Raw genomic sequence first — 22134 nt, forward strand, 5'->3', positions numbered from 1 at the left:
CTGTCACATAAAGGTCCTGCAACAGGCACGTTTCTGTGCTACAGGGTTTGTTCATGAGCAGCCTGGAGCCCTGAATGCCAGGTCCTCTCCCTGCGCTGCATGTGGTGGGCAGTTAGGGTACAGCAGGTTGAGATTTTGCCTTCTCTTTACCTTGGAAATGTGCTAAAGCTCAGGAGCGTTGGAAGCAGCTGGACTGAGCAGTGGTCTTAACATCACACTACATTATGCCTGAAGGAAGGATGCTGAGCCATCACCTCCCCTTGCTACCCATCTTTGTCATGGTGGCCTGGTAAGGACTCTCCACAGCCTATTTTCCATGGCTCTTTTTTGTACAGTCCTAAATGCCCTGAACACTCGATTATCCACCTTGCCTCCTTTTTTAGAGGAATTCTCTAGCACAGCAAAACCTGTGAAATAGTTGGGCTTAAAATGTTGCTCCTTGCTGCCTCCTTGTCTTTAACTTACATTACATTACTTACATTACACCATCCATCTTGCAGGCTGAGAGTTCCACTGCTCATCATTTCACCTGTCCCAGGCCTGGACTTGTTCTTAATTTTGCCAGTTCCTTGCATTCCCAACCAGCAGCTCTCTTGGTAGCTCAGCATGGGACTTCTCAAAAAGCTCATTTGGTATTATTGTAAGTTCTAGCAGCATCTAAAGGTTAAGACTTCAAGTGCAGCAGTAAAACTATTCATGCCCAGAAGAGAAAACAATCAAAAGTGAAGACAAGTAGGTAGATACAACAAGGAACATGGAAGGGTAAGGCTACAAGTGAGATAGTGGCTATATTCTTTGCAGGTACGTTCTAAACAGCAGACCAGAGGCAGATTTTAAACAGTAGGAAAAATAAACCCAGGGCTGTCAGCTGCTTTATTCCCATCCCTCACAGAGGGTTCCACTGAACACAGGAGCCCCTGTCATGCTCAGCAGATGTGCACGTAACTAATTCTTCAGGTCCTCCTGTAATGAAGACTTCATAAACCTGCCAGTCCATCAATTCAGTGCTAATTTCTCTTTGCTATTATTTAAACCCATTCTTCCTTGTACTATCTATCTTGTACATTCTATCATGTACTATCCAGAGTCATGAACATTGGAAATAGATTGTTCTCTTTACAACTGTCTTTTACAAATCAAGGTGGTTCTCGTATCTTCTCACTTTTCTTCAAGTTAAACTGCCCCAGAGAATTTAATCTTCGCATCCTGTATTTTCTCAACCTCCAGCCATCTCCTCTGGACTTTCTCAGATTTGTCTGCGTTCTCTGAAGAGCCCTAGGACTGGTCACAGTATTGTGGCTAAGGGCCTTATCGCAGCAAAGCAGAACCAGAAATTTTACTTCATGCATCCTGCCAGTCATATTCCTGTTTATACCATCTCATATGATGTTACATTGGTTTTGCAACAACATGCCCATAGCTGATTCATATTCAACCTGTGGGTCACTAAAAACTAAACACTGAGACCTACTGTATAGACGCTTGTTTCTGTCTCTATCTGTACATCTTATTATTCCTACCAAGTGGATAATCTTCCTACAAGGAATAATAATAATTTAAATATTTCTATCATCAATGTTTGTTTAGTGTCTTGACTAATAATCTGTAAGGAAGTACGGACTGACCAAAGAGAAACACACAGAACAATAGGGAAATTATATTACTGCAGCTTTAGTGATGCTAATTTAATGGTCAATATTTATAAAGACTGTAGAAAACTCAAAGCAGTCAGAGTCATAAGAAGGAGTCAACATCGGTAGAACAAGTTTCCACATGGAGAGCTTCAGAAAAGTTAAAAATACAAGTGATTTCTAAGCATCTGTAAGAAAGAAATTTTTTTCACTGTGTATAATGTTTCAATCTAGCAAACAAACAGGAGCATTGGGGTGGAAATGCCACTATACAAACTAAAAGTAAAGAGCAACAGTTCAACTGAAGGAGGAATTAATCACAAGAATAACTAAGAAAAAGGCATAAGAGGTTCCTAGCAGTTCAGGTTGTCCATCTTTGGCTGAACAGGGTGCTGGGCCGTCTTGTCTCTTTTCCAAGAGAGGTTGGATCAGATGATCCTTGATGTCTCTGTCAAGACCCACTCCAAGCTGGTATTCTGGTGTTCATGATCTTTCTCAAGAGATGTGCTAGCTCAGCAGATGTTACAGGGTTTGAAAAGAAGTCTCTCCTTGAGGTTCTCTGAGCTTTGTGATTCCCAAAAGGCACCCAGACCTAGTGGCTGAACTGCCCTGTGTATGCTGCCTGCCCCAGCAGATGCCTTCCAGAGAGACAACTAAACTGTGTCAAACCAAAGAATGTTTTTTATGATGAGAAATCGGAAGATGACAATGAAACCATCTAATACATTTTAGTCTGTGAGCCAAGACAAAACTGAAATCAACATTTCCAGAGCAGGGAGTTGACTGAGCTGAGCCCCGTGCTACTGACGGCCCTACTTCCTGTCCTGGCTTCTTCCATCCTCCTCTTCTGGAAGCTCTTCATCCACGCTTCTGCACCAGGGTGACCTCATTTGGCAGCAGCTTCTGCAAACATAATGCTGACTGAAGCGCACCATTCTCATAGGTGCCTCTTAGAAAGCTGCTCACCAAGGCCTGGACTTCCTCCCCACTAGCAAACAAGTCTCCTTCTATTCCCCTGAAAATCAGCTGGGAGGAAGTGAGATGAGGAGGTGGTTTCCGAAATCCTGTGGATTGTGATTACAGAGTCTCAAGATCCATGGTGTGGGGGTGGGGAGCACAGAAGCTGCATCAGGAATCCAGATTAGTTTCATGCGAGGTGAACACATGCTTTTGATCAGCAGAATTCACAAACATATACAAGCCTGACGGCAAAAGGCCTGTTGGTGCTTTTAAAAGGAAGAAAACAATTTGAGGAATATCCCTTCCCAAAGAACATGGGCTTTGCTTTGGAGGAGCTTTCTATATATAGTGAGGTGATTATTTCAGAATGGAAAATGTTTGTTCAGGAAGGAAAAGCTCTGAGATCAGCAGAGCTGAGTCTCACCCACATGCTATCGACTCCACTGGACTCTTCTGCCCAGCAGCAGGGAGCTGGGAGGAGTCTACAGGGGAATGCAACTGTCCAGCAATCCCCCAGCTATACCTGAGTGCTTACCTCCAGAGCGTGGGGTCAGGCTCTGGGCTGTCACAGAGGGGCAGGATGTGGAGTAACATCTGATGATTCCTACAAGAAAAACACAAATGCAGAAGGTCTGACCTTTTTGCCTTAGACAAATGAAGTTTATCATCCACAGCTGATGCACACTGGGATGCAACAAGATATCCTACCAATACACTCTACTCCTGCACATGCCAGCAAGCAAACTGGCAACAGCGCACAATGACCAAACAGCCCGTTCTAAATATGCTGCAGGCATATATAGGGTCTGAACTGCACTAAATATACCTGCCACAAATAGGCACGGGAAGCTGCGGTTCTTAAAGTAGAAAGGGTGACACACCAACGCACACTGCTACCCCACCGACAGGAGGGAGGAGGAACTGGTGTGATACATCCCCATCTAGTGGACATATATGGGTTACACAATCTTAATCCATGGATAGTAGCTGTAGCATTGCTTATGAGCCCAGACACAGACCAGTTTGTATGCTAAACTTGCAGTGTATAAACGACTAACCTCCCCTCCAACCATTAGCTTTCAGCTTAAGCTGCTATAATGTACGTAATTTAACACAGACGTTACCATTAGGTAACATCAACTGCTCTGATCCAATTCACATTCCAAAAAACATCCCATAGGTTAAGAATACCATACACTTTAAAAAGTTACAGAGATCTCGAGGTTAAACCCCAGCCACGCAGCTGCTCCCCAGAAGAGTCAGGCTGGAACTAACCATCAAGTTAATTCTGCTTTACGTAACCCTTGAGGGACATAACTGACCTTGCAGAATGAAGAAAACGCGTTTGGTTTATGAGTCAACTTGATTCTTAAATACCTAAAAATAAGCCAGGCCACTGTGAGGCTCTGGGAGAAGGAAGAAGAGAGAGGTAACCCAGGAGGAATATCATGATCTTATACAAGCAAGAAGATAGGGGTCAGGAGAACCAGCACCCACGTGGAGTCAAATCTGGCAAGAACTGTGAAGTGCAACAAGAGAGGCTTCTGAAGGTATAGCAGCAGCAACAGGAAGACTAAGGAAAACATGGGTCCACTGCTGTTAGCACCCTGGTGACAAAGAACACAGAAAAGCAGCCTTCAGGAATCCCTGTTGCGTAAGATCACCACATTTGCCAGGCACAATTTGCATTTAGTGACACTGTGTTGGCTGTCACCCATCACCTCCTTATTGTCCATGTGCCTTAGCATAGTCTCCAGGAGGATCTGCTCCATGACCTTGCTGGACACTGAGGTGGGTCTGACCAGTCTGCAGTTACCCAGACCTTCCTTTCTCCCTTTTTAAAAATGGGGGTTATGTTTCCCCTTTTCCAGTCAGTGGCTTAGGAACTTCACCCACCAGCTCCCTCAGGACTCACGGATGCATCTCACCAGGTCCCATGGACTTGTGCACTTTCAAGTTCCTTAGATGGTCTCAAACCTGATTTTCTCCTAAAGGGGCAGTTCTTCATTCTCCCAGTCCCTGCCTTTGCTTTCTGCTATTACATATTATCTGTCATAATAGACATGCCTCTTTTTAACATGTTTCTTTACTGCATTTCTCACCTAGAGCACATCAGAGAGGTTTTACAATACTGCCTAATGAACTTCTGGAAGGTGTTTAGATTTGTAAGGAAGGCAGTTACGTATATATATATAACTGTATATGTATATATATACACATACATAACCGTTAATTTCCGGTTTTGTAAACTGGAATTTGCACCGTGTCTGCTTTGTGACCCAAAGGCAATTTAGTGGCTGCCAAAGACTTTTGGCATCAGTCATAGATAGGATCCTTCCCTGTCCATGTTCATCAAGAGAATATCTTAGAGGAGAAGAGGATCATAAACTTTGAAAATTTAAATTTAAAATCACACTAGGGCTTGTGGAAAAAATAAAAAAGGAGGAGAAGCTGATACTCTGCCTTTAATATCTGTGGCTCCATGCAATAGCTGTGACTTGTACAGTCTGCAGTTACAGAAAGTATCATGCAATTTAAATGGAAGGAGAAAAAAACATACCATGCAGGTGCTACTAAAGGTGTCCTAAGAAGTGCTTAACCCAGCTGGTTACTGGAGGTGTTTGAGGTCAGGTTGGATGGCGTTTTAAGCAATCTGATCTAGTGGAAGATGTCCCTGCCCACGGCAGGGAAGTTTGGACTAGATGATTTTTAAAGGCCCTTTCTAAGCCAAACCATTCTATGATTCTATGATTTTATGACTGTGATTATTCTTCCTGATGTCAGTGTACTAGATGACTGTTCCCTTACTGTTGGGTGGGAATGACAGTGTTTTGTGCTGTTGGAAAGATAGTAGAATCACAGAATCCTAGAACAGGTGAAGATGAAAGGAATACCTGAAGGACTTCTAGTCCAATTCCTCTGCTCAAGGCAGTGCCAACTACAGCAGGTTGCTCAGGACTGTGTCCATTTTCATTCTGAATATCTCCAAGGCAGGAGACTACACAACATCCCTGCACAACCCAATTCAGTGTTTTACCTCCCTCACAGGAGAAAATCCTTTTGTATGTTTAAATGGAATCTTGTGTTTCAATTTGACGGTGTCAATGAGGTGGGATATCTTAAGGAACAGTGGGAAAAGTGGTTTATGTCCATACAACCGTTCTCCGTAATAAATGAAGTGAAGGAAAAACAGGACATAGAAAAGTGAAGTAAATAATGTTGAAAACTGAGGAAGTTCATTACAGTCCTTGGTTTTGCTCAGATTTATTTCACAATCAGGGATGGGGTACCTCCAAACCAGAATATATATGGTCATAAGAAGGACTGAATCACGGAGTAGCTGAAGTTGTAAGGGACACTTAGAGATCTAATCCACCTCGCCTGCTTAAAGCAGGGACAACTAGACCCTTCCTAAACTTCAAGCAAACAACAACCACTGCTCTCCCCTTGTACGTCCAGTCATCTCATGGTAGAAGGACATCAGGTTAGTTAAGCATGATTTTATCTTCAGAAATCTTTGCTGGCTGCTCCTGCTCACCTTCTTGCTTCCTTGGAAATAGTTTACAGGGAGATTTGCTCCATCAGCTTCCCAGAGACTGAGGTGGGGCTGATCAGCCTGTAGCTCCCTGGATCTTCTTCTTTGCCTTTCTTGAAGATAGAGTGATAATTGCTTTCTTCCAGTCCTCAGGAACACCCCAGTCACCATGGCTTGTCAAAGATAATGGAGAGTGGCCTCATAGTGATGGCATCCAGCTCCCTCATCACTTGTGGGTGCATTCATTCAGGTTGGATTCAGTCATTTCTTCTCTCTCCATGCATCCAAAGCTAGCTTGAGCTTCAGTTTACATTGAAGTGTAAAGTGAAGTTCACTACTCTTTTTTTGTCTGGGCAGTCCCATAACCATGGAAATCTTTGCATTTGGCTCTGTTAAGAGCAAACTTGTTTGAGAGGATCCAGTTTACTAGTTCATTGTTTCTTACTTTTTCAGTGTATCATCTACGACTTTATCAGCAATGACTTATTTACCTCTAAATCACCAAAAACACTGAAGCAACACTGACCCTCAAATATTCCTTCTGACAAATTTTCCCGATGAGACATCTTAATATATTTAATGTAAGTTTAGATAGATGCATCATGTTCTAATGGGAATGTGAAGAAGTATTGAACTGTGGCTGCCCATCGTCGTGACAGTGAGCATACAGAGACTGGTAATAGGAATCACATTCATATTGAGATTCAACTGTATGTTGCAATGGCTGTATTACGCTTCTGTTGTGATTTCAGTATATGCTGTATCACTCTGCTAAACAAATCCCAGTGTAATGTCAGATACCTTCAGGTAAGTAAATCTGTTGGCAAACAGATTTAAACTCTCCTTTAATAGTGTGGCATATCTAAAAGAACTTGGTCAGAGAGTACTGGACCCTGACAACTGATCAAACAAAATAGACATGGTTTTCCTGAACTGATGGCCCCAGTATGAAGTAAGGGATATAGACAATATGGATTGATCTAAAACCCCAAAGATACAGCAGCATTTGAATTTTCACCCTGCAGCAATGTCAACTGGCAATGCTGCGTTGCACTGCTACTTGTGCATGAAGAGCTCTCAGAAATCACAAACAAACTGTCTGTTGCTACTTGGGACTCATAATAGACTCATAATATTGTTGCTACTTGGGATTCATAATAGATCATCCCACAGAGATCCCATTATCCCAAATATCTGCATGATGTGTTCTCAATTTCCAACTTCCCACCCTCTCATACTGAATCACTGAAATGTCAGCACAGCACATACCAACTGCCACCTCACAACCAATACTGCCTTCTCCAAAACTGCAAGTTTTCACACTGTTGGTGGATTCTAGCGTGTTGGCTATGGTGTCTCTTGGTATTCCCTCAGAGGCTACAGTGCTCTCTAATGCAGTATTACAGTGCTTCAGCTCTCTGAACCCCATCCCATGCTTTAACAGTCTAAAATGTCAACCACTCTGTTTGTTGTGCTGTTATTGTTGAGCTGAGGTCCAGTATCTTGCTTTGATGGTCCACAGCACCAGATTTTCCTGTATGAATAACTACTTGAAAAAGATAACAGGTACAAACTTAGAATCTCTAGGACCAGAGAGGAGTCTGATTTTCAAGAGGACAGTGACAGCAGCAATAAGGATATGGAAATGCTCATTTCTCAGATGCAAACTACTAGAATTTAATTTTACTTTGGTTCTTACATTGCCTCCGCATCCCAGAATAGAAAGAATGGGCACACATAACTGCAGCAATTGATAATGGCAGCAATTTAAAACCATATCTACCTCATTAGAGGTGAAACATTTGGTAAATACCTAATCCAGTGCCTACGTTTGGTCACTTACAGGCCTTTTGGCTGGATTGTAACAATGCACAAGTGTCCTGGGTGGGATCTTGTAAAACAGAGCAGTTCAGCTCAAAAGCAGGATACAAACTTTTAACAGCCCAAGTAATCAACAATATGAACAACTTAACTGCGAGGTGAATTTCTGGTCAGTGGAAATTCCTGAATCAAAATGTGTTTGTGGGCTTTTTCTTGGTTGGTTGGTTTCTTTCTTTGTTGCGTTGGTTTGGGTTTTTTTCACACATGTGCATTAGTAAGTCAAGGCAAATATAATTCAGGGAAGTTCTACGGCATGTGTTTTACAAGATGACACACAGGGAGGGTTTGTAGCTTTATGATTTATAATGCTAGGAAGTGTGTCCTAGATTAGTTTGAAGATAAAACACAGTTACACATAAAATTAGACTGCAGATCTTAGAACTGCAAGACAGAATTCAACAAAATTCAAGGATCAGAGGTTTCCAAGGATAAGAATATTTAGTGTTACAATAACATAGATTGCAAAAAAAAAAAAGCCCCAAAGCTTTAGTTATGAGAATGTGTCTGCTTTCAACATAAGTCAAATCTGTATCTGCAAATAGAAAAGGAGGGAGCTGGGAAGGGGAAACAGAGAATTTCTAAGTGACATAATTACGAAGTTATGTAAAACTGAAGCCAAGGAAAAAGAAAGAATAAACCCCTGACAGCACAAAAGAATAAAAATGGCATGCTTTTGGCTTTGAAGTAAATTAAGAACAAAAGAAATCCAGCATAGAGCAGTTATGTGAATTTATGTTATATGAAGGTAGTAAAACTTTTAGTGATGACAAGAAGGAATAGTTGGTCAAAATTCTCTTTTACATGTGTGAGATACAAGATGAAAACATCAGAAGATAATAAACAGTAGGCTAGCAATAATAAGTGGTTTAAAAACTCAGTGGGCTAAACTGATGTGCACCTATGAGTATAAAGAAGCTCACTGAGGAGATCTATAGCACCTTGATACTGTATGAGTATGGAGCTTGAAACAGACGATTTCCAAAGGTCCCTTCCAACCTCAACCTTGCTGTGATTTTGTAGTTCTATGGCTACCATAGAATGGTTTGGGCTGGGAGGGACCTTGCAGCTCATCCAGTTCCAATCCCTGCCACAGGCAGGGACACCTCCCACTAGAGCAGCTTGCTCCAAGCTCCATCCAATCTGGCCTTAAACACTGCCAGGGATGGGGCAGCCACAGCTTCTCTGAGCACCCTGTGCCAGTGCCTCAGCACCCTCACAGGGAAGAGCTTCTGCTTAATAACTGAAAAATTCTGCAGATTCTGGCCTTCCCTGGCCTCACTCCAACAGCTCCAGGTCCCTTTTGTGCTGTTGTCCCAGAGCTGGATCAGGACTGCAGGTGTGGCCTCCTCAGAAAACAGCAGAGGGGGAGAATCCCCTTCCCTGAGCTGCTGCTCATGCTCTGGGGCTGCAGCCCAGCACATTGGGGGTTCTGGGCTCAAGTGCACCCTGAAGCCGGGTCATGGGGAGCTCCTCATCATCCAGCACCCCAAGTTCTTCTCCCCAGGGCTACTCCAGCCCCTCTCCCACACTCTGTGTTGGTGCTTGGGATTGCCCTGACCCAGAGGCAGGACCTTGCAATTGGCCTTGTTGAACTCCTTGAGGTTCACATTGTCCCACCTCTCCAGCCTGTCCAGGTCCCTCTGGATCCCATCCTTTCCCTCCAGTGTGTCGACTGCACCACACAGCTTGGGGTTGTCAGCAAACTTGCTCAGGGTGCTCAATCCTACTGGCCATGTCACTGCCAAAGATGTTAAACTCACACATTAGACCAAAGATCCATCTAGCCCAGTGTTCTCTCTTTGACAGCACAGACCTAGAAAAACATGAGAACAGAAGAAGCATATCATGACACTTCCACAGAACACCACTAGCAGCTTTGTACACAGACCAGGACATGCTGTTTGCTTTTATGAGAACATGAAATACAGTTTCATGCTAGCTTAATTTTTGAAACAGGCATATTACTGAGGACCTGGGCATAAATTTTCTCACATTAAAAAGTGTTTTTTCATTTTTGTCGTAAGTTTAAGAAATGCCCACTACATGTATACAGAGGATGTGAAATGCATTCTGCATAAATGTAGACATCAGTCAAAAAGGTAAAACATCCACTGGGTCTGTCCTTGATCTGGAGACTTTGAGCTCGTCCTTCACAGAAGGAGGGCAAACTTTAATTCTGTGGGTATATCCTGATCATCACTGAGGGATGCTCAGCTACACTCTGATGCTGCTGCAAGGATTGTAGTAGTTTCTTTGCAGCAGTTCACAGAACCATTTGCTAGAGACAGAAAAATGCTCCCTGGCCAATGAGTGATGCCCACTGGTAATGAAGGGCTATGCTGTTTCCAGTTCAAATGCTTCTGAGCTACACCATAGAATTCTGTAGCAAGTCATCTTCTACTTCTCCAGAGTCCCTCCCTTGGCAAGAGACTCTTTTATAACACCCCTTGTTTCTGTCTTTACTGTTGTGACATAATTCCTCTTGTTACAGTTCCTCTGTGACTCTTCACTGTGTGGGTCTTTTCCTTAGAATAGCAACTCTGCAAAAGTTGCCCATTAGATGCTGCAGAGCAAGATTAATTTGTCACACTCAGGTACTGACCTGTCAGGAGGCAGAGCATTTCAGAACTGTCTGATTAAGGCTGACTTGAATATTGTGTGCCACTGTTACAGCTGTGAGGCTCTTGATCTAATGTGAGTGTGGCTGAGAAAATGGGTGTAAGAAGGCAGAACAGTGGATAGCTGTCACTGTTCATTTGGGAAAGGTTTCTGTGTGAAGCATGTCTCCAGGCTGACACTCAGAGAGACAGTTTGCTTATGCTTCTGCTTCCTGAAGTAATGCTGTGTTAAGCTAGATGCTTTTTGATTTCATCTGCTCCTGGCATTCTCTTTCTTCCATGCACACTGAAAGATGCCTGAGACTAGACTGAAGTCTTCAACACTCATTTTTCCTAGTCTAGCTATGCGGATATGCCTCACCAGTTACCTCTAACACTGAAAGAGGACTCGTAGAATTTTCAATGCTTTTTTTTTGCCTCAGTCTTTAATGCTAACGATAGACCTTGGGCTGCCCGGTCCTCTGAGCTGGAGGACCACAACTGTGGGAACAGTGACCTTCCTTTTGTGGACACTGAAATTGCTACTGAGAGGCATTTAAAGGACAATGCAGTTATCAGGCACAGTCAAAATGGGTTCACAAGGTGAAAGTCCTGTCTGATTAATTTGATATCCTTCTCTGACAAAGTCACCCGAAGGTGGTGGATGTTGCTTTTCTGGATTTTAAGGGTTTTGATATTGTCCTTCACAGTATTCTGGTCAAGTTGCCCAAGTGTGAGATGAGCAAGTACACAGTGTGCTGGGTGAAGAACTGGCAGGGATCAAAGGGATATAGTGAATGGGGTCACATCTGGCTGATGACTGGTCACCAGTGGTGGTCCTCAGGGCTCAGTCTGAGGGCCAGCTCTGTTCAGTATTTTATCAATGATCTGGATGCAGGAGTTGAATGCACTATCAGTAAGTCTGCTGATGAGACTAAACTGGGAGGTGCTGTTGACTCTTGAGGAGGCAGAGGTGTCTAGACAGACTGGAGGACCGGGCAATCATCCATGGCATGAAGTTTAACAAAACCAAACCCCATATTCTGCCTCTGGGATGGAGTAATGCCAGACACAAGTATAAATTAGGAGAGGAGTGGCTGGAGAGCAGCCCTGCAGAAAGGGACCTGGAGATGTTGGTTGTCAGCAGGGTCAACAGAGCCAGCACTGTACCTGGCACCTGAGAGGGCAAACTGCACCCTGGGATGCACCAGACACAGTATAACCAGCCAATCAAGAAGACGAGATTGTCCTGCTGTATTTTGTGATGGTGCAGCCTCACCTTTGGTACTGCAAGCAGTTCTGGGGCACCACAATTTAAGAAGGATGTGAAGGCGCATGATGGTACTTGATGATACTTGAACGTCTCCATGCTGGCCCACCTCATCAACATGTATGTGCTGGAGAATGGCGTACAGGCTCCCTGCCCTGCTTGGGCTTGGGGGAGTTCAAGGGGCAATTCTGGAGGGCAGCAAAGCTGACGAAGGGGCTAGAAGACATGTCCTGTGAGGAGTGGCTGAGGACCCTGGGTTTGTCTAGCTTGGAGAAAAGGAGGCTGAGGGGTAACTTCCTTGCTCTCTACAGCTTCCTGAGGAGGGGATGTGGAGCGGGAGGGGCTGATCTCTTCTCCCTGATATCCAGGGACAAAATGTGTGGTAATGGTTCAAAACTGCTTCAGGTGGAGGTTTAGACTGGCCGTTAGGAAGCATTTCTTTACAGAAAGGGTGGTCAGACACTGGCACAGGCTTCCTAGAGGTGGTTGATGCCAGTCAGTGTTGAAGAGGCATCTTCAGTGCTCTTCATTAAGGACAATGCCCTTAACACCTTAACTTTTGGTCAAGCCTGAAGTAGTCAGGCAATTGGACTAGAATGAAAGGTCCCTTTCAAGTGGAACTATTCTACTATAAAATAGTATTTTCCAGTTTCATTACTGGCAAAGATGACTCTTCTCAGCACTTTCCCAGTTCTATCCAATCCAGTGTCCAGATCTGTGCTTAGAGAGGCAGCATATCCAACATCACTCACCTAAGACACACTGAGATGTGCAGTGGCGTTAGCATCCTCTGCCACAGCCACATGACAGAATGAACAACATGCAGCTGTCAGAATTCTGAGAAAAGTTATCCCTCACCTACTTGACCCACAACTACAGGTCTTCTGCTTTGTGGTTACTATTGATTCATTACTTCTTCAATAAAAAAGGATATAAAAAGGACATGAAACTGTTGGAGCAAGTCCAGAGGAGGCCACGAGGATGATCAGGGACTGGAGCACCTCCCATATGGAGGCAGGCTGAGAACACTGGGGCTGTTGAGCCTGGAGAAGAGAAGCTGCGCGGAGACCTAAGAGCAGCTTCCAGTGTCTGAAAGGGGCCTACAAGCATGCTGGAGAGGGGCTCTTCATCAAGGACTGGAGTGATAGGACAAGGGGTGATGGGTTCAGACTGAAACAGCGGAAGTTCAGGTTAGATATAAGGAAAAAATTCTTTACTGTGAGGCTGCTGAGGAGCTGGCATAGGGTGCTCAAAGAAGTGGTAAATGCTCCATCTCTGGCAGTGTTCAAGGCCAGGTTGGACAGGGCCTTGGGCGGCATGGTCTAATGTGGGGTGTTCGTACCTGTGGCAGGGGGTTTGAACTGGATGATTTTAAGGTCCTTTCCAACCCAAACCATTCTATGATTCTATTAAAATATAAGGTTTAAGTGTCATTTACAGAAAATTAGCACATCTTGCAGCACTTGCTCTGTGCCTGAGTGCCTTTGTGCATCACAGGTTTTATGACTCATATTGTATCCTGTAGCCTTGGAGGCTGAAGTCCAGAACCCCATGTGCTACAAACTCACTATTTGTTGTAAAAATACCATGTTCCCTTCTAGAGCAAATGATGAGTCACATAAATTCTTTGAAATGCTTCACTCGAAATTCTCAGAACATGTTACCTGAGATTACAGTAACAGAATAAAGTAGGTAAGAAATTTCTGCATTTGTGATGGGGAGAAGAAAGAGGAGAAGAATGAAAGCAAGGCAGAGAAAGAAGAGATTATTTCTTGTTCCTCTCCTGTGGGAGGAGGCAGAGAGCTCTTACAAAGAAAGAGCTGAAAGCAGGAGAAGGAAAGAGTCTGAGGAATGAGCTAAACCAGGCTAAAGAAACCTGAAATTGAGGACAAGGGAGTAAACAAAACTTTTAACCTTCCCATTTTAAACTAGGAAGATGGCAAAATGGGAGTGGGAGAAAAGGCAGTGAAGTGGCAGGATTCAGACTTTATGGGAGTTTGTTAATACCAGTGCATGAGGTGAAAGAGACCCCAGGAGTGTGTAAGGGCTGAAGACTTTCAAGGTTGAGCTTGTAATGGAAGAGAACAGGAAAACGAATTAAGGGTAGAGGACAACACAGCATGAAGAGAATTAGCTGCTGGGGACTGGTGACAGCAACACTGAAAAGCTGAACACAGCACTGCTCTGTAGAGGAAAAGAGGGAAGGAGGTAGGGTAGGAGAAGAGGCAGCAATGGAAAAACAGCAGTGCAGCATTTCCCACAGTCTGACCCAATTCAAGCAACATGATCCATCAGGAGTTTAGACCTTGAGAAATGTGAAATAAAGGCATCAAAGTCTCTGAAGGACTCAGGACACAGACAGGGAGGCAACAAAGATGCCAGGGACAGATGCATTTTTTACAGAGGGTATTTCAGAAACAGCAGAAAGCAAGGTGATGTCAAAATCAGCAACATGACCTGCTGAGCAAACAGAAAAAGACTGACAGAAATATTAAACAAACAAAGGGGGAGGGAAAGAAGTAGCAGCTTTTGCAATAGGGATGCAGGATTTAGATTCATACTTACAATGGTAAAGCAAAAACAAGCAGAAGAAGGATCTAGCAAAGTTAATGTGAACTACTAACAGTTAAGGGGAGAACTAGCATCAGCAAGACAGGACGAATAAAAAATACGTGAATGGCACATAAAGAACCATCCCTCAAAGCATCTGAGGGATGAAGAGCAGATAGGAAGCTGAGGGAAGCTGAGTAGATAGTTTTCATAGCAGGACCCCAAATTGCTGGACTGTACCATGCTGCCCTGTAGAAACGAGCAAGGCAAGGCATAAAAACAAAGAGAAGAACATCTTCCATGTTTGCAACATTCCCTGCTAGGGTATCAACAGCAGTGGCCCAACCTCTACCTTAGTCCTCTGGACAGGTAAGAAGGACAAGCCCAGAGTGCCATTCTCCACAGCGCGTCACCTCAAGCAGAGTTGAGAGATGGGACAAAAGTAAGAAAAGCCTGTTGTGCTTCCGTTTCTCAGCAGTGCTTGCTTTACTCTATTGCTCCAAGTCTGGCACAGGGAGTCCAGTCCTTGTGGGAAGAGCTCCATTATAGATCTTACTGTGATCTGGCCTCATCCTCCAAGGACCCTTTTCCCATGGGGTGAGAAGATGCTCCATTCCTGCAGCTCTTCTCACTGCAACAGACTGGGCTAGGACTGCACTGTTCATCAGCTCCTGCAACTGCAGGCAGCCTAGCTGCTCTGCACTGATGGGAGATTATCAAAACCTTCCTTGGTACTGCTTTCTCCACTCAGAATAGAAAGTGCCTCCCTCTCCATTCCCATCCCAGAACAAAGTTTCTGGTAAGTACAGATCACACCACAAGAAAGCAGGGACCAGCATAATTTATATTGTTTCCTTGCTTGCCATCTATGTGTGAGGCCCCAAAGTGATGACATTGTGTCTCAATGCTATAAACAAGGCCAAATTCATGGACCAGAGACTCCCTGGAGTCTAGCTAAATGTCTGTGTTAGGTTATGTGTTCCTGGTAGCAGAGATAATAACAAGACAAAGCTGAGAGAATGTGAAGTTGCAAAACTGGGGGTAGGGACACTGGAGAGAGAATTTCCGTTTGCTAGTCCTGTTCATCTGAGCCTCCTAGGAAGAAAATGGTGAATGTGATTCTGGTTTTAATATCATATGGATGAGAAATTCTCATCTGGGGAAAGCAGCACTATGTCTGCTGGCAAACATGGCAATATAATACTGGTGATCCTTGAAACATCAGGAAATTGGTAAGAAATAATGTTGCCTGCCAGAGGAACACAGAAGGTATCACATACCTTGGACCCTGACAAAATTTACTCACAGTCCAAATACAGATTTGACTTCATTTTCTAGAAGTCCATTTGTAGTTCCATCCTGGTTAATTTTACAACCATTTTTAAACTAAAGAGATTCAAACCAGAACTCCTTTTGACTTGTAAACCAAATGGGTTTGAAAAGCTGATCCCAGAACACTAACATTATGCCAGTAATTATTATACTAATGAAATATATGTATGTAATACCAATCCTTTGCAGTTGAACTAGATGATTGTTGTAGGTACTTTCCAACTGAACTATTCATGCTATTCCATTTTATTCCATTCCATTCCTTTCCATTCTATTCTATGATTCTGTCCTTTTTATATACTCTTCAAAATACCTTTTGGTCTAGCTATTTGGTCTAGGATCGGTGTTGGGACCCGTCTTGTTCAACATCTTTGTCGGTGACATGGACAGTGGGATTGAGTGCGCCCTCAGCAAGTTTGCCAATGACACCAAGCTGTGTGGTTCGGTTGATATGCCGGAGGGAAGGGATGCCATCCAGAGGGACCTCGACACGCTTGTGAGGTGGGCTGATGCCAACCTTATGAAGTTTAACCATGCCAAGTGCAAGGTCCTACACCTGGGTGGGAGCAATCCCAGGCACAGCTACAGGTTGGGCAGAGAAGAGATTCAGAGCAGCCCTGCAGAGAAGGACTTGGGGTGTTGGTCGATGAGAAAATGAACATGAGCCGGCTGCAGTGTGCGCTCGCAGCCCAGAAAGCAACTGTATCCTGGGCTGCATCAAGAGGAGCGTGACCAGCAGGTCGAAGGAGGTGATCCTGCCCCTCTACTCTGCTCTCGTGAGACCTCACTTGGAGTATTGTGTGCAGTTCTGGTGTCCTCAACATCAAAAGGACATGGAACTGTTGGAACAAGTCCAGAGGAGGCCACGAGGATAATCAGGGGACTGGAGCACCTCCCGTATGAAGAGAGGCTGAGAAAGTTGGGGCTGTTCATCCTGGAGAAGAGAAGCTGCGTGGAGACCTCAGAGCAGCCTTCCAGTATCTGAAGGGGGCCTATAAGGATGCTGGAGAGGGACTCTTCATTAGGGACTGTAGTGACAGGACAAGGGGTAACGGGTTCAAACTTAAACAGGGGAAGTTTAGATTGGATATAAGGAAGAAATTCTTTACTGTGAGGGTGGTGAGGCACTGGAATGGGTTGCCCAAGGAAGCTGTGAATGCTCCGTTCCTGGCGGTGTTCGAGGCCAGGTTGGACAGAGCCTTGGGTGGCATGGTTTAGTGTGGGGTGTTCCTGCCCATGGCAGAGGGGTTGAAATTGGATGATCTTAAGGTCCTTTCCAACCCTAACTATTCTGTGATTCTATGATTCTATTTCATCAAACTGAGAACTCATACTCTGTTGGTCATCTAATGTAGTTGATAAATCTTTCCTACTTTACAGGACTCAGCCACCAATTTGTAAACATGAACTGCTCTGTGGGTTTCTCCTAGAAACAACGCTGCTGGCTGACAGTGACCCATTTTGAAATACAGCAGTGGCGTTTAAACCAAAAGCTTCATCAGAATCACTGCTCAGTGTTTAATCGGCTCTTCATGTACTATGGACAAATGCCTTACAGAAATCCCTTATCTATCTCTGATGAGCCAAAATTCCTTGTTTTTTCCCTCATGCTTCCCCCTCCACCTGCCTCCCCCCCACCTTGGAGGTATGAAATTTTGTCGTCTATCCATTTTACAGATAGGGAATTGAGACAGAGATCTGAGGAGGAAACAATATGAGGATGGATTTTTTAAGGCTTTTAAGCCACCAAAGAAACTCTGAAACAGACAGTGTATCATGTTTGCATGTGGGGAGAAAAACAAGGCAGGGTCTTTTTTGTAAAACACAAAAGGAGCTTTGAGATGCTTCAGCCTGCTGATTCAAGCAGCACTACCATACATCAGGCCTTTAAACACAGGCAGAAATGTCCTTCAATGGAATTTAAAGGCTCCTACCTTGCTCATACCTCTTTGAAAGAAATCCACACTGGACAGTAACTCAAACTGGAGTTTGACCTGTTCAGAGAGAAAAATCAAATTGAGATTTTATGATAAGCTCTTTGAATAGCATGAACATGTGTACTACAGCCTAAGGTGCCATATCAGTCTCTCAGAAGCATCATGGATGCTTTACCCCAGTCATGTTCATTCACATGATGTAGAGGATCACTGAATGTAAACACACCACCACATTTGAGAATGTGCTACTGAGAATGGAGAAAGCAGCAGGCAGCAGAGGAACTCTGTGGTGGGTAAGGAGATGAAGAGAGCCTCCCACCATGCAGACAGAAGCAGAGAGGTTAGTATCACTTGTGAAGTGTAGGAGCATCCCTCCCGCAAGGAGGAGACTTCAAGACATTTTTCAGAAAGCTGGCAGTTTTTCAGAGAGAGCTGATCATAGTAGTGCCTGAGGTAAGGCTCTTGCCCTTCAACATGGAATGGATAACATCATTTAATGAAGTTCTGAATTACTAACGAGGAGATTTTAAAAGACCACACTATTACTTGGGAATAAAACAGGGCAGCAGACCTCCTAGGATATCAACATATCCAGTTGGTGGTGGTATTCCAAACAGACATCATTATCTTGCTTAGAAATGTATCTTGGATGTATAGTTAATGGCAATCCTCACTCCCTCTTATGCTGTGTGCTCAACCCTTCCGCTAATTTGCCCAGGACTGATGCTGTCTTAAGTGTTCAACAATTTCATAAGCCATGCCATTCTCATCCTATAAATATCAGTGCACTGGTCATTCCTCAAAATCTTTCAGTCCAAGATCTCTGCAAAACAAAACCAAAAGAACAAAACCCCACCTCAACATTTTGTGTTCTTGCATCTCCTCAGCTGGTTCTTTTCACTTTCCTTGTTTATTCACAAATCGAAGTCCATTATAATGCTGGTACAAATGTTATCCCTCCCTTCAAGCCAGGGTTTTAGCGATATCCTGACCTCAGCTCCCCCTTCTCTACTCTACAGTCTCTACAAGGAAACAAAACAAACCACTTTTATCTTTTGAAAGTCCCCACAACAGTTTCCTGCACTTCCTAACTTCTGTGACAGGACACAGGATTGTTTCTTTTCACCACTTCCAGCATTACTGCTGTTGGTATGCAAGGATATTTTCTAAACTTCCTTTCCATCATTCTTTTTGAAGGACAAGGGATTCCACTGAATACCAAAGAATGAGAAAATCACAATATCTTCCTTGACAGTGATGGATTTTTCAGGGAGATGTTTACATTCTTAACTATGACCTGGAAATTGGTTTCTCTGATTGAGTTCAGATTGTTCAAAGTCAGGTTGGTCTACTGGAAGCTGTCCCTGCCCATGGCAGGAGGGGTGAACTAGATGATCTCTAACGGTCTCCTCCAACCTAAACAGTTCTATCATTCTGTGATTGTATCTTGTTTTGCTAATCACAGCCTCTTTGATGACACAGATATATTTTGTGAACTATTTAGGTTGTACACTCAAGAATTCCATATGCATACAAGATTTACAAGTTATGTGGTTTATTTCTGTGTTTTGCTGCACTGGCCTCAGCCTGACAAGGCCCTGCCCTGTCACTGAAGCCTTTCTGTGGTATTATATTACAACGATTGAGATCTGACTCGTACCATATGTTCTCCTGGATCCAATTCTTACTAAATTGTCCTAGATTGGCAGATGAATCCAGATCCCGACTTTCACAGTGACTGAGAGCAACAGGACAGCATCAATAATGTTAGAACCAAATATTTTGGATAGCAGTATTTTTAAGGTAGAGTCCTACTACTTAGCACAACACAGATCTGTAACCTTTTCATCATTCCTAGAACTGTTCCCAGCTGCAAGGTGATACAGAAACTGTGCTGCAGCTGATAACCTTCAGCATGCATCCAAGCAGTTAAGAAAGCAGAACAGCTCTTCCTTATAGGAAGAAGCACAGATTTTGTGTTGCTGAGTCAGCTGATAGAAGGACCCAAAGTTCTCTGGCCCACCTAAATTGAAACCGGCATCTGGATACTATGGATACAAAATATCTCCCTGTAAGAGCAATACCTCCCGTTTAATCTGTGATCTTGTTCAGTGGTGCTGATGTCCCAGCTTCCACACTGCCCAGCTTTGCTGTGCTGTGCCCTCTGGAGAACTCCCTGTTACTCATTTGGGGTTCTCTGACATCAGCTCTGAGGTCAGGCAGGCAGGGCCGTGCCTGTCCTTGCCCACTCCCAAACACAAAAGCCTATAGATAGCTGCTGCAGCAAATGCTTCTCATTATGGGCTCCCCTCTCCCCAGAGTGCTTGTCCAGTTGGGGATGGGAGTAGGATGGGGCCCCCAGATGCCTGTGCTGCTCTGCTATGTGTTTTCTGTTATTTGGGGCGAGTTGTGCATTCCTCACAAGCTTTGGATGTCAGGCAGAGCCCCAGGGGAATCCTCAGAGAACTGGGAGGAGAAACCAGGCAGGAGAAGGTTGCCCATGCACATCAGGCAAGAGGCATCTCCCCCTCCATGTGAAGATGTCCAAACCAGAAGGAAGTGCCAGGTCTATGACAGTCATTGCCCCGTGCACAGCATCCATCCCCTCTTAAAAGCTTTCAACTTCCCACTAGCAGAACTTGCTTAGCTAGCCTTAGCCTGACAAAACACAGCCCAAGAGGTGACAAATTTGTTTGGCTTGGAGTCAGTGCCTGAAAGGTAAAGAAACAATTTCAGATTAAGACTAACTGTAGATCAAGAATAAATGGATATAAATTGGCCATTTATACATGCAGCAAGAAATTTGGAGGAGGTTTCCATCTAATTACAGCAATCAGGCTCCAGAACATCCTTACAAACTAAGAAGGACATAGAAACAAAGATACCATCTGCACACCACCTTCTCATGCTTTGCCACGTGAATCTGATACAGAGGCTCCCTTCCTGGAAGACACATGTGGTGCCTTGAACTAAGGACAGGAAATGAACCTTCCAGCAGCACCCTCCTGTTTAGGTCTGTGTTCATGTGCTAAACCCAAGATGCCCAGTAAATGTTTCAGTGTCAGCTTACGGATTGTTACTGATATAGAAATGTAGGACTGGGAAAGACTTTCTGGGATGGGAGGATGAGTTCAGAAGCCACCCCTCAGCTTGCTGCCATGTGTTTAATTCCATCATAATTCTCAGGATACTAGTACAATTGGAAATCCTGCAACATCTGAAGTGCCAGCAGGATGGGGTGGCATTCCCTGCAAGTCTTAACTTGTAACTAACTCAAAACATCATTTCCAGATCCCAGAGATGTGACAAGATTGACAAAATGGTTAGCAGCTAGCAAAAGGGAACCTGGAGGAGCAGGCAGCCGTGACTGATCTCTGCAGAACTGTGCACACATCTGGAATACAGGAGTACAGGAGCTACCTGTGTGTGTGTCCTGCCCTGCAACTGCAGCAGCAAGGACCGGCTGCTTCAGCTACACCAGGAATCACCTAAAAGGCAACACTAACACAACATGCCTCAGGGGAAAATCTGTATGTGTTGTTGATAAAATGCTAGCACTGGGCTGAGGATTGAACCGTACTGACCCTTCCCTATAAAAGTGACATTTTGAGACTGTAACTTATTTAATGCACAGAATACTAATTTGTGGAGTGGACACGGAATGGGACAGTGATCACAGTACTCGTGACACCTGACATAGCTCAGGCTACCGTGGCTCCTCTGCAACTCCAAGTACACATCCTGAAGAGAAACAACAGGAAACATTCCCCTCCCTTACCACAGGTATCCGTGCCCCTGCCTTACCTCAGCACCCCCACGCCCCAAACGCACGGTCACCAGCGCCACCCTGAGCTGCAGTACAGGGAACGGAGCACGAGCACAACTACCGGGGGTTCCGCTGCACTCAGCCCAGCGCCCACCACTGAGCCCTGCACCCACCGAGGAACTCGGCATCTCGCCTCTTCGGGCACCCCGCGCGGGACACGAGCACCCTGCCCGGGTACCTCGCACCCTGCTCTGGGAGCCCTGCACCCTCCGGGCACCCGGCACGGGACACGGGCACCCTGCCCCGGCTACCCCACTCCCCGGCCCCGGCGCTCCTCACTCAGCCCCTGCTCCGGCTTCAACCTCGACCCTTCCGCTCACCGCGCGACGGCTGCCCGTTGCCATGACGACGTGCTTTCGGCCTTCCCTCGCTGCCGGGTCAGGGTCGGGTTTGAGCTCGCGGGTGCGCCGGATGCCGTGGCGGCGGCGCTGGGCGTGGGGCGGCCAGACCGGGACCCCGGGCACTAGGACCTCAGGTCGGCCAGGCTGGGACCCCAGGAGGTCGCCCGGGGAACGGGACCGACACTGTAGCCGCGGGAGGGGCGGGCCCGGCAGGGGGCGCGCTCCGCCGGCAGCTCCTCACGGCTAACGCGCCTGTCACTTCCTGCGTGCGGTG

The 22134-nt window shown here is 45.0% G+C and overlaps 1 protein-coding gene across 1 annotated transcript; it reads right to left on the reverse strand.

Moving 5' to 3' along the window:
- Positions 1–1670: 1670 nt before the first annotated feature.
- LOC308218897 (uncharacterized protein) lies at positions 1671–22091 on the reverse strand. Its single transcript, XM_080613411.1, has 4 exons — positions 21840–22091; positions 17702–17750; positions 3127–3195; positions 1671–2695 (listed from the first exon to the last, which is right to left on the reverse strand). The coding sequence occupies exons 1-4, from the start codon at positions 21861–21863 to the stop codon at positions 2490–2492; spliced, it is 348 nt and encodes a 115-aa protein (XP_080469537.1). The 5' UTR covers positions 21864–22091; the 3' UTR covers positions 1671–2489.
- Positions 22092–22134: the final 43 nt, after the last annotated feature.

This window comes from Psittacula echo (genome assembly GCF_963264785.1).
Source record: "Psittacula echo genome assembly, chromosome: 3".
NCBI classification, from domain to species: domain Eukaryota; kingdom Metazoa; phylum Chordata; class Aves; order Psittaciformes; family Psittacidae; genus Psittacula; species Psittacula echo.